General features: G+C 37.3%; 1 protein-coding gene across 33 annotated transcripts in view; it reads right to left on the bottom strand.

Annotated features, from left to right (window-relative positions):
- The window catches only part of DST (dystonin), a 307,103-nt gene that overhangs the window by 39,091 nt on the left and 253,064 nt on the right, over positions 1–14,948 (bottom strand). For all 33 annotated transcript variants that reach the window (XM_071806938.1, XM_071806947.1, XM_071806950.1 and 30 more), the window contains 10 exons: positions 14,805–14,912; positions 12,890–13,108; positions 9,869–10,072; positions 7,124–7,355; positions 6,552–6,778; positions 5,742–5,864; positions 5,065–5,166; positions 4,203–4,304; positions 1,772–1,945; positions 850–1,005 (listed from right to left, as the gene is read on the bottom strand). In XM_071806938.1, coding sequence (XP_071663039.1) covers positions 850–1,005; positions 1,772–1,945; positions 4,203–4,304; positions 5,065–5,166; positions 5,742–5,864; positions 6,552–6,778; positions 7,124–7,355; positions 9,869–10,072; positions 12,890–13,108; positions 14,805–14,912 — 1,647 coding nt within the window. The remainder of the gene's footprint in view (positions 1–849; positions 1,006–1,771; positions 1,946–4,202; positions 4,305–5,064; positions 5,167–5,741; positions 5,865–6,551; positions 6,779–7,123; positions 7,356–9,868; positions 10,073–12,889; positions 13,109–14,804; positions 14,913–14,948) is intronic.

The following is a 14,948-nucleotide window of genomic DNA, read 5'->3' as shown; positions in this document are numbered from 1 at the left end:
GTGTACTGTCAGTTTAAATCAATTCTAAGACCAAAACCAACTCTGAATACTTTTCACATCATACGCAGGCCAAAAATTAAATGGCAGATTTAAAGGAAAGGAGAGGATCTTTGAGATTACATTGAAATCTTCAGGCCTAGAAAGAACACATCATCATGAACAGCACAGAGTCACACAAAGTGGTAGAGAAGATCTCTAGCTCCTGGGAGATACTCTTCAAAATAAAGGCACAATGGAATCATTCTTCCACGGGCTCCGAAGTCACAATAGTCAGTAAAAATACTAAAACAAAAAACCAAAAAATTAACCCTACACTCTATGTAACAAAGAGAAAAAGATGGGGGTATTGATACCCCTAAAGTTTGCAGAGACTTTCAGAGAAGCATTCTCTCTGCTAGCTGGACCCAACTGAAATACAATTTTGCAGAATTCAGAAGAACAAATGACTGTTTCCTGAAAACAAATAAACAAGCACAAGAGATATATAACATTCGTGCATTTTGTGAAACCTGCCCTAAACAAGGAGTTTACTCCTTCAGGGAGAGCAGCAGGTTCCATAACTTTCGAATTCCCTGGGTCAAATGAAGGTGAATAAAGGTGGAAACTAGGGTGAGCTGCTCTTTTTTTGGCTGAAATTTATGCCACTTGCATGGCATATGCAGGAAGGAAAGAATACAGAGGAGTAAGAGCAAAGACATCAGTTATTCCAAGCCTGCATTTCAGCTATAATCTACATCTTGAAAATCTCTATAGGGAATTATTTATCAAGTGCTAAATTTTACTACAAGACTCATCACTAAGATAAACATCAAAAGAACGTTTCAGTTAATACTCATTATAATTACATACATGATGTTTGGCAAGTTCAATTTCAATAGCCTTAGGGTCTCCACCCACAGGTTTCTGTTCGTTCAGCAAGTCCTCTGTATGCGTCAGCCACGTCAGTAACTCATCCAGGGCGTGCTGGAACTGCCCCAAGGCTAACAAGGCACCTTCCAGCTTGTGCTATAGTAAAAATAAAATTAATAATACAATGGTTTCATGATGCTATTGAACTGGCTTATATTACCATTAGTCACCATAATCCAGAGTGGAGTACATGCATATGATAGCACAAAAACCAGGGAGAAACAGTTATCCAACACAAACAGCTACTTTAGAGCTGAGTGAGCAATTCCCTTGTAAAGCCTTACATTCCAAGCCCAAATTCCTGACCTTCGAAGATCCCATGTAACCAGAGCAGAATCAGACATGACAGTAGTTTTTCATCACTTAAAACATAATTTCAATATAAATGCCATTTGTGCATGATCTTTGTTATGTAATTATTCAATTTAGAAAAAAATACACTTCAAATCACTGCATCTTTAAATCTTTCACTTTGATAATTTAAGAGCACTGAAAGAGTTTAATATTAAGGGATTTAAGAAACTAAACCAAACCAAACCAAACCAACCAACCAGCACCTATTATTAGTTTTGCACATATAAACATGTTTTCAGCTGTTACTTAAGATGTCATCAAATAACCAAAGTGAAATAATAATGATTCAACATGGCACCGCTGACAGAGGAAATGACAAAAAAATACCGCTAAGGGTTTAAAAACCAAAAAACCAACTTGGTAAATTGTAAAATTAAAATTCTATTATATATGGTTCTGTAATTTCCAAAATAAAAGGAATAACTCTGCAAATTAATACAAACATTATACATAACTAAAAGCTTTTCTCAAAGTCATGAATAAAGCCCCCATCTTCAAGTTTATTTACCTGTCTATTTATAATTTTTTCTTCTAGGGTGTCCCACATTAGTTTGAGCTCTGAGAGAGGGTCTTGAACAGTGTGCTTGTCACTCTCTTCTGTTACCTTCTTCAGCAATAATTCTGCCTGATGGTTCAATCTTTCCATTTCTATCTGCTGCTGATAAGCTTCTGTCTTAAATTGCTATGATGAATAGAAAAAAAAAATACAACTAAACATATCACAAGCAACAACCTTATTGACTATGGCATAGTACAGCAATATTTACAATACTAATGCATCACTGTCAACTCTCATAAATTTGAGGGTTTGTCTTCCATGGTCAAAACGCTTTTAAGACACTAATAACTAGATAATCCCAGTTAACTGAAAATATACAACAAATCTTACTATTCAGCAGATATTGCTAGCTGTGACCAGTGGGTGATAAAGATGCCCAATAGGAAAATATTCTCTAATGATCTCCCTGATCTGTAAAACAGGTAGAACATATCTGGAGTAACTTCTAGCTCTTGTGGTTCAAATAGAATTATTCTTCAAAAGAGCTGAAAAGCAAATTTTTTTTAGTAGAACACCCTCTTTGTACACACAACTTGTGCAGCAGTCTGAATACAACTCGCATATGTGTGTTCTTCTGAACTATGTGAGATTATGGTTCATTTGAAGTTATAACATAAAATAGATGAACAACCTGCTCACAGTCAAAAAAGAATGTATGAGTGAGCAACAAAACCAAGGACACGCCCTGTTCATTACACATCCCTGGTTTTTTATATAGAGCATAACAGCCTAGAACAGGTCAGAAGCACAATCAGCCATAGATCCATACAGACAGGTTTCTAAATTAGCCTGAAATTTTGATTTTCAGCTTAATGATGTATTGGGAATGTTATGATCTGCGTGAGCATTTAGATAAAGCCTGTAATGGCAGAAGTGAATCTCTGGAGACATTTTCTTGGAGCCTCAAGGAAACTGTTCATGACAGAAACCAGAAAATGTAAAGGTCATAGTGAAAGAACCCTGTACATAATAACCTTATAGCCTCTGAAAGAGAAAGAATGCTATTAGAAGTATTTGTGGGTTATCAGAACATAGTCACAAAATAAAATGTAGATTTTAAAATGAAAAACAGTTTAAAATGAAAAGTCCGCAATGAAACGTTATTTGAAATTTTCATACAGATTTTTTTTTTTTTTACCAGAAATTGAAAATGAAAATTGCTTTTTACTCCTCAAAACTACTAAGCAACACAGAAAAATGCAGACAGGTGTGGCAGGATGCAAGCACCCTCTCTCCCCCTCCCTCCTTCACTAAGGAAGGAGTAGGCACATCTCCCCCTCTCTCTGCTGTTTAAGGCTAACAGCTTCTTCTGTTTGGTCCCAGAGCACCCTGCCAGGGCCATTAGGAGAAGGGAGTGCCGAGGCCCAGTGAGCCGCTGGGCACCTGCGGCCAGTGTGGGGATGTCTGGAGGCTTCAGGGGCACCCCACAGCCAGTGTGGGGGTGTAGAGAAGCTTCTGGAATGCCTACAGTCAGATCTGATCAGCCTATAAAAAAACTGAATTCTCGTCAAGACTCCGCCCATTGTCACAGGTCTCTCGGAGCACGAGCGATATGCTGCCGCTGAGAGCCCCCACCCCCCCCCCGCCCCGGGATGGAGACTCCGCTTGCCTTGCCGCCATGGGTGTGAGTGAAACTTCTCGTAGGATTGCGAGTGTATTTATACTTTCTGTGCACATATGCACGTGCAACTTTCCGTGCTCAGTATGAGCACGCGTAAAATTAATCTTCGCATAATCGCGGGTGTATTTTTCTCCCGTGCTTCCACATAAGCACGTGTAACTTTCCGTGCACATTTGCACGTGTAACTTTCTGTGCTTAATACAAGCACGTGTACTTTCCGTGCACATTTGCACATCTAACTTTCCATGCTCAATACGAGCACATGTATAAATTATTTCCTCGCACAATCACGAGTGTATTTTCTTCCCGTGCTTCCACATAAGCACGTGTAATATTCCGTGCACATTTACACATGTAGGTAAATTAACCCTCGCAGGATTGTGAGTGTGTTATAAATCTACCCTCGCAGAATCGTGAGTGTACACATTCTGTACTCACTACGAGTACGTGTATCTCTTTAAAAATAATGCCACATCGTGTTCAGGCAAGTGTGTACTCCTCCGGGACGGCTCCGGCATTGTTTTGGTGAAGCCACGTGCATGCACTCTGTGGACCGCCTGTTGTATTAGTTGCTGCCCCTTAATCATTTTCCTCAACTGATATCCAAACCTGTATTTAAGTCACTTTTGGAGTGCTAAAACCCTGTTTCTCACCGGTTTAGTAAAAGTTGTTTTGGACGCTGCTGTCCCTTAAACTAACCTCGGGGTGCTTCCGTGACAACAGGTTAAAATATAAATTAAATAAATTGCTAGTTCATACCTTAAGTTCCTCAGTTTGCTGCTTCACTGTCTCCAGATCCGTTCCAACTGGGGACATAGATGCTAACTTGCTGCCAGCAATGTCTACCCAGTCAAATATTGCCTGAAAATCAAAGTATGAAATTCAAGCATTAGAAGAGAAACGACGTCTGTTTGAAAACTGTATTAAGTAAAATACCTGTTTTTTTTACTCCAGAGAACAATATTGCTGTGCTTTCTGAAAGGAAATACCTTTCTTCAGCGAAACCTGGATTACTTTACAATACAAGGGATCACATATTAACTAAAGTATTTCATGTAATAGCTACAAGAATGTACATGCTGCAAGACTGAACTTCTATTAGCAGCAATATTGTGCCCGTACTTTCAAGCTGCGTAGCACTCTAATTCTTGAATTAGAAAGCTCAGAAAATAGTAGCAGGTGAGTATACTGATCTGTGTTCTGTTCCTTTCAGGTCACATAAATATGTCATAACTTCAACCCATCTATCATATGAAGTATTAAATATCACAAGAAAAAGTGAGCAGGATTACCATGAACTTGTGTGGTATCAAAAAACCTCTGATCTCGTCAATAAACAAGGGGACATTAATTTTGACTCTAAACATAGTGCAATATGTGAACTACATGAAGAACCCACCAGATCTATTCACTAATGCAAAAAAAACCCCAAATGAACAAACACCCCCCAAAACACAAACTGAATTAACCCTGAGAGAAAGTATCTGCCTACTGAAGAAAATAGTCACTATAATAAGAGTAATACATCATTTGCCCCCACCCAATCACAGGACATTTTTAAACACAACCACATTAAATCCTATTGACTCAGGTTTGAGGTAAGTGTATCACACCATCTTACCTGCAGCCCATCTTGATACTGCACAGCTGCCTGCATGGCTTCAACAAGCTTGTCCACCCGTTCTTTCCAGGTTTTGTTTAAGGCATCCCAGGCAGAATTCAGCTGCAAGTTAAGTGCAATTTACTCCAACAGACAAAAGAATTTTACTGCTGTATAATGTGCATTCACTAATTATTGACTGATCAATAACACCAATAAACTAAGCATAAATAGTTCATGTTCATTCCATATGAACACTCTTGTTCTCCCTGTCACGGCATAGTTTCCTTTAGAATACATTAGAGGTTCTGCAGTACAAAAGCTGTAAACTTCAATACTGGTTATTGCATATTTTTATTAACATAGGGATTATAGTTAATAAAGGAGATGATATTATTAAATCATTTGGAGTTGCATTGTTATAATAAAGGTAGCTTAAAAGAAATGTACATTGCTGAACATCAGAAAACTTAAAAGTACTTTGTAGTGATTCAAACAGGACTGTCTCAGCTTTCTCACTGCATAAACCAGATATCTGAAATTTATTTTAGCATTAATTTGCAAAAAGTAGCCATCTACCTTATTAATACATGAGTATTTTTACAAAATATCTGTCTTTTACAAAAATTTTAATGCATAACCAATAAAATAAAATTGTCTGTACATTCTAATCTAATCAGCATCTGCATTTCCCATACCTCATCTATACTCTTGTTGACAATAGGTTTGTCAGGCTCTCCACAAGCAGCTCTAAGCTCAGAGCCAAGGCTCACAACTGCTTCTAGTTCTTCTTGTAGTCCATCAATTTCTTCTTTAACAGCCTACAAAGAGAAAAAAATCCAACACTGCTAATGCTATATTTAATAATATACATACAACTTGCTTTCAAGACAGAACATGGCAGGATTCCACCTTTGTTTTCTTTAAAGTCACTTGCACTTAGAATTAGATGCTTAAAATATAAGAATCCCTTTGCAGCCTCATAGTGAAATCAACTGACATCAGTCTAAATTATATTAATGGCTTATGATGTCATTTTGCATGAGACAGAAAAAAATAAACAGGAAGTTTTAAATTAGATTTCTTTAATCAGACTGTTTTCTTTTTCAGAGGTTACCATTCAACTTTCAAATCTTTAACTATCAGCATAAATAATTACAGGCTTAGAGCATAATACATCTGTATACCTTTCATTTAGATGTTACGTGTTACTCAGGGAATCTAAGGTATGTGTAACTTTTAAAAGTCTCAGTGACGCTTATTATATACATGTTTATAAACAGATATGTAAATATAATGACAGGCACATGTTGCATGCTCACTGCAATTAAGCACTGATACATGTTATTTACCATAGACTCTTGAGATACCATTATAGTGAATTTCTATACAATTATCCCTCTTGGTCTCTAGAAAAAAATTGTCCTGTGGTATTTCATAGTAATTCTGTCTTTCCTCTGCCTACTGTTAATAAAATACTTCAAGTCAACGAAATACTTTCTACTGACCTCAGTAGCTTCTTGCTGTTGTTTCACTACAGACGGGTCAACTCCAGGTCCCTCCAGTTCTCGAACGAAGTCCTGAGTATCTTTAATAGTAGCTACAAGAGCCATATGATCACACCAAAACTTTTCAGCCAGTTCCATTACATCCAGCAATTTCGCCTCCCTTTCCTCCGTCAAAGTCTGGATGTCTCCCCAAATGAGGACCATTTGGTCTAGTTTATCCTGAACAGCTAAAGAACAAAGGAACTAGATTACTACCTTGGCAAACAATTCTCAGCCATAAATCTCTCCACAGTTCTACAGCAGAACCATATGTGTACATTTTAAAATTTAGACTCTAAAATTGTTTCTTTAACCTATAATGTTAAGTGGAAACAACCAACACAGCCTTTAGAAATAAAACAAAGGTCACATCCATGATGAATTATTTTAAATGAATGCTTTGCTTTTATAAATCTTTAGCCGCTTCTCCAGGAGAACACAGTCCCCAGATCAGTGCTCATCAGAAATGAACATGTCTATATGGCTGCAGTTTGCTGCATTTCCAGTACGTGAAACTTTACTCAACTTATTACCTTTAGCAGATATATCCTTATCAGCTCCCTCTGAGCGAGCAATCATTTCCTCCCCTCTCTGTTTAAGTGTCTCATACACTGGCTGAAGCTTTTCCAGATCCACCGACACATTTTTATTTTCACTGATTTGCTCTTTAATCTTCTCGACTTCTGCTGAGATCGAAGGTGGCTGCCTCAGACGTTCAACTATGCGTTTCAGACTCTCAAGAGTTGGATCTATCTTGTCATGAAACTGGGAGGGTGGTAAAGGACAGCAAGAAGTGGCAGAGAAATTAGAAAAAGCAAACCAAACAAACATCCGAAATTCTCTTGGAAAAAGGTACTTAAAAATTAACACATTTAACATTTCTATCCAACATACATTTGTGCAACTTGCAATACCCCCCCTCATGGTTATACCTATCTTTAACATCTAAATTACAAAAATGACCTTGCAAAATGATACTTCCTCTCAAATTTAAGAATTTTACTGTGAACTCTGGTTTTGGTCCTGAGACACTCCACCTGAAGCTACTACACAGCAGCATTTGCATTTGGTCCTGTGTAATTCACATAGGAATTTGTACCCTATTTTAGAGAGCCACAGCTTCCTGATGTCATCATTTTAGAAATATATTTACCTTAATATTAAATACATCCATTTTCATATCAGGAGCAACATACTGGCATACAACCACTGATTAAGATTTGATACGTAAGGTCATTCAAAAGGACACTTGTTAGTGCCCAGGTGATGCTTAGTGCAGTAAAGGCCCATTACTGTCTGCAACTAAAAGCACTCAACAGCGGGTATTACGTTCACCCACATTTGACTGAGCCCAGGTATGTGCCCAGAAACTCAATTACAGCCGTTTTAACATCGTTCACCCTTTGGTCCAGGTCCGAAGTTAGCCTTTACCGTATGCTTTTGGATCCACAGAGATTCCTAAAAATACCACTACACCCCTTTAAAATTGGAGCAAGTAATTAATTGTGGTTGCATTGAATGATCCTCCAGGATCTACAAAAAGCACTCTGGACTACACTTGGGAAAGGTACTGGGAAGAGCATGGCAAAACAAGATTACTGTATGTGAACAAATGGCTACATCCTTTCTTTTCAAAGGAATATAGGCAATACAAATGTAATTACTTTTTCCCACCATACAATCCACTTCAAATCAAACTCTCTGACTAATATTACAGACTCAGTGTTTTTGTTAGAGGTGTGAATATCACACAAGCCAGCAAAATATGCTATGAAAGATAAGTAGTCTTCCCACATTCAAGCCTTCTGCAAAACTGATCGTGGCAGCAAAAACTTTCAAAAGCTATAAAAACTGAAATTAAATTGGCAACATTCAAGTCTAATTTTAGGACACATATATTCCATTTTTAAGCTGTCAGTAGGCTTCCTTGTACTCATACTTCAACAAAGGAGACAAGGTGTTTGAGAATTTAAAAGGAAGAAAACAGAAGTCATTACAACCTCTCATTCTGGTCCTGCCTTTGATACATAATGCAATTTAATATAATTTAAAAGCTGAAGAGTTAAATCATTATTCTTCCAGGACTGTCTAGACAAACATTGACATAGCCGTCATCATACATAAACATATATTATCAGGGCTCTGTATCTTAATAAAAAAGGAGATTATACAAAATTATATTCTGGGTGTTACAATGTTTTACTTTGCCAACTGCATATACATTGACGTACATAAAATGTACCTTAAAGTACTGTATAAGTAAGTACTTTCTCAACATACTATTATATTCTAGCTGTTAACAAAAAATGCATTTCTTATTCTTGCTTTCAGTACTTAGCCAGCACAACATCTCAATGTCTATCACACATAAAGCAAGGACTCGAATATTAAGTAAATACCCTGATTTTCAAATGGCCATGTCCAAACAGGGGGAGGACTGAACATTTATGATAAAGGAAAGAACCACTGAATCTAAATAATCAGGCATCTTTAAGAGGTGTGAGTGAGGAAGTATTTTTATTCAGGTTTTTGTACACAGTTTTACTAAGTTATTTTCTGAATCTGGGGTTGAGTAAAAGAATTTCAGTTTGGGTTTAAGAACAATTAACCCAATATTTATAAGTCTCTGGAATGTGATACCTAACAATATTCTACCAAGGTTCACTGCATTGGCTGATGAACCCAAGATACACAGCTTTTATGAACTTGATCTGAATTTTATGCTTATGATGACATTTTGTGAGGTCTAACTTTGCTCTCCATAACAGTTCCAGCTTTAGTTACATTAAGTTCTTGTGGCTCTGCAACAAAGAACACATGCTATTACTATTGCCAAACTACTCTCTAGTTCCATTGGCAGCTTTAGTTACAGTCCATTACCAAGTTCTAGATATAACTATACTCAAGTTAACTGATCAGCATTCACATCCATGTACAAGCAAATTATCAGCTAGTAACAGACCAACAAGAGAAAACGGAATAAAGTGGAAATAAAACTGCATATTTTTAGACCAAACGTTCCTTTTTTTACTTAAAGCTTAAGAAGCAATAACATTTTTTGTCTGCAGCAGAGTCATAATACTAATATATAAAATTATAACCTCTCAAGAAATAGAAAAATCAACGCCATAAGCAGTGATATGAACATTCACAGGCCATTAAGTTGAAAAATCCAGATAAACCAGCAGTTTAGTCTTGATATATACATGTAAGATGATGATGTCGGTGTATCTTTCCATTTGAATGAATCCAATTACACTTCAAATTTAAATTCATACCTGGGTACACTGAGAAATGGCTTCATCCAGTGCCAGTGCTCGCTTTTTGACATCTTCCTTAATTTTACTGTAAAGGGTGTCAGCTGCCACATATTTCTCTTGGATAGAAAAACCTTCTCCTGGGCTCAGCTCCAGCAACTGAGGCCCAGTTTTGTTCATCTTATCTATATGAGGCTTGTGCTCAGCGATCAGCTCACGCAGTTGCTATAACAAACGAAACAACTTATCAGTTTTTTATGCTTGCACCACCACATTACAGCTGTCCACACTTCTAACACATCCAGCTGGCAAGAAATTCCAAATAAATACCCTTCATCCTAATGTAAAGCACAAATAATATCAAATCAAGTCAATGACTCCTCTGCCAGTGATCGTTCCCATTCTGACACAGCTACCCAGGCACGAAACATCACACTTGGAGATGCACTGGGAAAGTCTGTGTGATACTCTTGTAGGACATATGAATACAGGTAAAATATAAGATGCTAACTATGCATATGATTCTGGCAACATTCATTCATCATATTTAGCACCTATAATGACAGAAATGGTAACAATACTCCAGACATGCGTGTAACACCACCATGAATGTACTTTTCGTGTTGATACTTGTCACTTGCCACAAAGCCTTCTATTGAGGACGTCACAGAAAGAGGTACTGGCATTGCAAGAAGTAAGTCACAACTGTGCAGAAGACTGTGCAGAGGCTGGTGGAAGTGAAAAGTCACAAGGTGTCTTCCGGCTTGCCTAGGGATTTTGGTTTTGTTTACTTGCACTCATAGATCTGACAGAAGGGAAAGGTGTTTTTTTCGTGGGAGTAGCCTGATCCTTCCCTCCAGTTTTATTTATTTTCCCAGTTCATCCCTCCTTTTTCAGAAAAATCCAGCTGCCTTGTGAGGCACTGTCTCTCTCGCTGCTGTGAACTCCATTCATTTCTACCCTATAGACCCTGTGCTGGAACATCAGAGGCACATGCTCTCTTCCTTCCAGTGCAGAGTTTGTTTAAATTATGAAGACACAGGAAAGGGTCTATATCAGTCTCAGTATAAATAAATCCTCTTCAATTAAGGTCCTTCCCTTAAAAAGAAATCCTGATTCTGGCATGCTTACTTGCTCCTCCCCAGAAGACGAGAGGTTGAGAAGACTGAAAAGACAGTGACCATGACTCTCCATTGACCCCTGATGACAAAACACTAATCAAAATACAAAAAAACCTTGACTATAGCTACATTCTGAGAATGTAACTCTATATCTTGCAACAAGAAAAGGAATGTTGACTAGCAGAGAAGAGGAAAAGGCGAAAGTAAGAACAGCTTGAAAGTTCTTCGAAAATAACTTCGTGCATTTTGGTTTTGTGCACAAATGGATGATCTGAAACAAGGCCACAAGACTGCACATTTCTGGGTCCAAACCTGATGCTAATACTCTGCCCACAGCTCAGTTCAAACCAAACTGACTGCATGTTATTCACAAAGAATAAACTCAATGAATTCCATGACTTGGAATGAAGATAGTAATCAGTAAAATACATCAGAACAGAAATGTAAGTGAATATATAGAACTGTTTTCCATTAATATTCAGAACCTTCTTCCTTTTTTTTTTTTTTTTAATAGAACAAGAAATTATATGGTCTTCTCCATGACCTACTATTGGGTAAACAATTCCACTAAACAAGTATTTTGGATCAGATTATGTGTGAAAACTGTCTGACATTAATTTTCTACTTAAACAAATCTCAGCTAATGGCATAGCCCAGGGAAAACTCAAAAATAGCTCATCTGAAGGGTCTCTCATGCAAGCAGGATGATTAAACTAGATGGGGAACAATCCTGTAAGTAAAGCAAACATGATTTGGTTCACAGTGACTAATCAAGATAGTTTGTAAAGCCCATGTCATAGAGCTAGTCTTAGTAGAGCATGTTTGTTCATTGTGGACATAAAAGACAGACAAATTAGTGAAGCCAGTGTTTACCAGTTCATAAAAGCGGTACATCTTCATCGACTAGTCTAGAGTAAACAAGACTTTGAAGACGGAGTTCATCCTATCTAACGTGAGTCACTTAATTGAGGCGGCTAAAACAAAAAAAAATGAGTTACGCTATGCTCAGCAGGGAGAGACAGGTATCTCCACTAGCCATGAAGGCTTTGCACGTGTCAGAATCTGCTCATTTTTCATCTTGCTAGGATAGATCTGATTCCAAGTGATACTAGTAGCCATATATGAAACATACAGATTTTTATCCCAGCTGATTATTCCTCCATGTCAGAAATACCACATGGTGACCAGCCTATAACACTGTTGCCTCTGTTTTGTGATGGTATGGTAAACAATTATTTCTTTTAATTATTACATAACAAACATACTTGACATGATAAACGATTACAGGATGGGCTGGAACTCAAGCAATCAATTCTTGGCCCTCTTAACTGTCCACCTTTCTGGTTCAGCTAAGTTTAGTTTCAATGCCATCAACAAAACAAAAGCTACATTTTTTAAATGCACATAAGATCAACATGTGTGCATATTTGTATACAGACTGCACATAAAGGCAGCATTTCACTTTCAGCACACTGACAGCAGGTACTCTAGTTCTCCAGATAGTCATGTTTTATCTTCTTTTGTTTCTTGCTACAACATCCCATGCCTGTTCTTCCTGTTTATGGGTTTGGCTTGTTCTAATACTGACATAAATGTGTACTTTTAAATATACTTCTTAACTATTAACTTTTGTGTGTTCATTTTTCTCACTAAAACAGCAATTTTTTCCCCTTTAGCCCTTTCTATGCTTATACATTGTTTGCTGCTGTCCCCAGAGAATCTTGTTTGTATGTACAGTTTGGGAAACAGTAGAGGTATGACTGAAAATGTATTTATTTTGTATTATTATTTTAAATAATTATTTTTTCAACAGAAGTATAACTGTCTGGATTTTAAGCTTTTAGCAGAGTAACCCACAGTTCTAAGCAGAATATTACTGGGCTTCTGACACTCTGCTTTTCAAAACTGGCAAAATGCTTACCCTATGCTCTTCTTGTTGTTGCTTTAAAGTCTCATATTCGAGGGCTGGAGCAGGAAGCTGAGAGATGATCATTTCTGTTTCAGTTAACCATGGCCAAAGCTCTTCATAAGTCTCCCAGAACTGGTTAACCAGGGACTGAGCCCGTTCCAGCTGGAGGTTTCTCTCAGAGTTCATTTGACAGACTGCATCATATTTCTGTAAAAGGCTTTCCATTTTTTTCTGTAACACAACATTAACAAAAAATAACAACGTATGTTTTTTCCTCATCTATTACCTTAATTTCTAAACAATCTTTGATAACTATAGCGCCAAACCCCAGTGAACAAAATAATGATAAACACAGATACTGTAGAGACATTAAGGTGGATAGAATCAATAATGTGGGAGATAGGAATCTGGCAGACTACTTTCAAAGTAATTAAAACATATTTAATGACACTGATATTTACAAATAACACTTTGTTCATAGGGCTTCCAGTCAAGCTGCAAATGACTTCAGTGCAGATCTTAGCCCTGCTTCCTTGCTGAAGACATTCATCTCCAGTGACTCTTGGCAGAAACTAAATTTTCTGCAGCATTTCTACATCAAAGGATCATGAACCATAAACACTTTTTTTTTGATCTGGCAAGATAATAGCATATACTGTTGTGCTCGTAGCTTACAAGCGTGCAACAGAAACAACAAAACATTATTTTCCAGCTTAGCATACATTAATAAGGATGTGTTATCATTAATAATATGATAGAACTACAAGGTTTAAACAGTATAAATCTACTGTAATTGGGCATGTGATAATAATAGAAAGTATCAACTAGCTATACATTTTTTGCTGTGGAAGACTGCCCATGTTATCATTTTTATGAAATATTATATGCTGCAATGCACATAAATGCTAACCTTGGAAAATCTAGACATATAAGCAAGCCACAGAATGTGAAGTAAAGAATCTTTTTTGGCAGAACAAGATATCCTTTCATTTGTTATGTCTTGCATGTAAATTAAGTACAGAGATGCTATCCAAAGGACAAAACATAGCCTAACACATAGCTATACAGTATTTTTGACAAATACAAATATTTCATAGAGACTCACATAAAACTGCTCTCCCTTATAACGACAGTTTCATAGACAGAATCTCTCATCTATTTTAAATTCACTTAAGAGCAAATCAAATTTATTCAGAGATCGTATGGCAAAGCTCAATTAGTGGAAAATTATTGTTCAAGGAGGGTGGTAACTGGAAGGACTAAGTTTACTCAACATATCCAGCCTCACAATATTTTAGCAAAAAAACCCAACCCCACAACTAACTCATTCTGAAACGTCAACACGAAAAATCTGTCTGTATATATAAATATATGTAGCCCAAACATCATGCTCTGTGTGTGTGTAATAAGCAAAGGCATAAGCCTTTCATGGGCTGCATCAGTCAACAGGTTGGAAGAATCCTGGCAAGTGAGGCCCACACTGAAATCAGCAGAAATGAGAGTCAAGCTTCACGTGGAGGTGCAGTGCCACTGAATCTGGCACAGCGATACGCACAGAGCATCACTGAGCCAAGAGAACTGGGGAAGATCAACAGCCAGATTCTACACACACCACCCCCAGATGACTAATACCTATTCACTCCATCTTCCATTGGCTAACATAGTATTTACCAGAGATGAAGATGATAAATGGGGCTCCAAATTAGTGTCAGGCAATGAAGCAAGTACACAGTGTTTGCTCATTGCACATCCTGAAGGAAGAAGAGTGATACACAACAGCACTACTTCTAATATTACAATCCTCAGACTAGAAGCAGCCGTAATTAAAGCTTTTTCATTGGTATTTAAAAAAGGACACTATAGGAACCCTTCTACTTATACATTGTCTGCACATCCATTGTTGTAGCTGCAATTTAAGGAACTTTACCTTCATGGTCTGCTTCTCTTCTTCAGTGCACGTATTCATAATCTTATCCCCAGATTTAACAAGTTCATCTATAATATCTTTGTGCCTCAGAATCTCCATGGTAAAAGCCTTCAAACACAATAAAAATTGGTCAGAAAAAAAAAA

This window comes from Patagioenas fasciata, chromosome 3 (assembly GCF_037038585.1).
Source record: "Patagioenas fasciata isolate bPatFas1 chromosome 3, bPatFas1.hap1, whole genome shotgun sequence".
NCBI classification, from domain to species: domain Eukaryota; kingdom Metazoa; phylum Chordata; class Aves; order Columbiformes; family Columbidae; genus Patagioenas; species Patagioenas fasciata.
The sequence above is the reverse complement of the archived record's forward strand: the minus strand, read 5'-3'. Positions and strand labels throughout refer to the sequence as shown.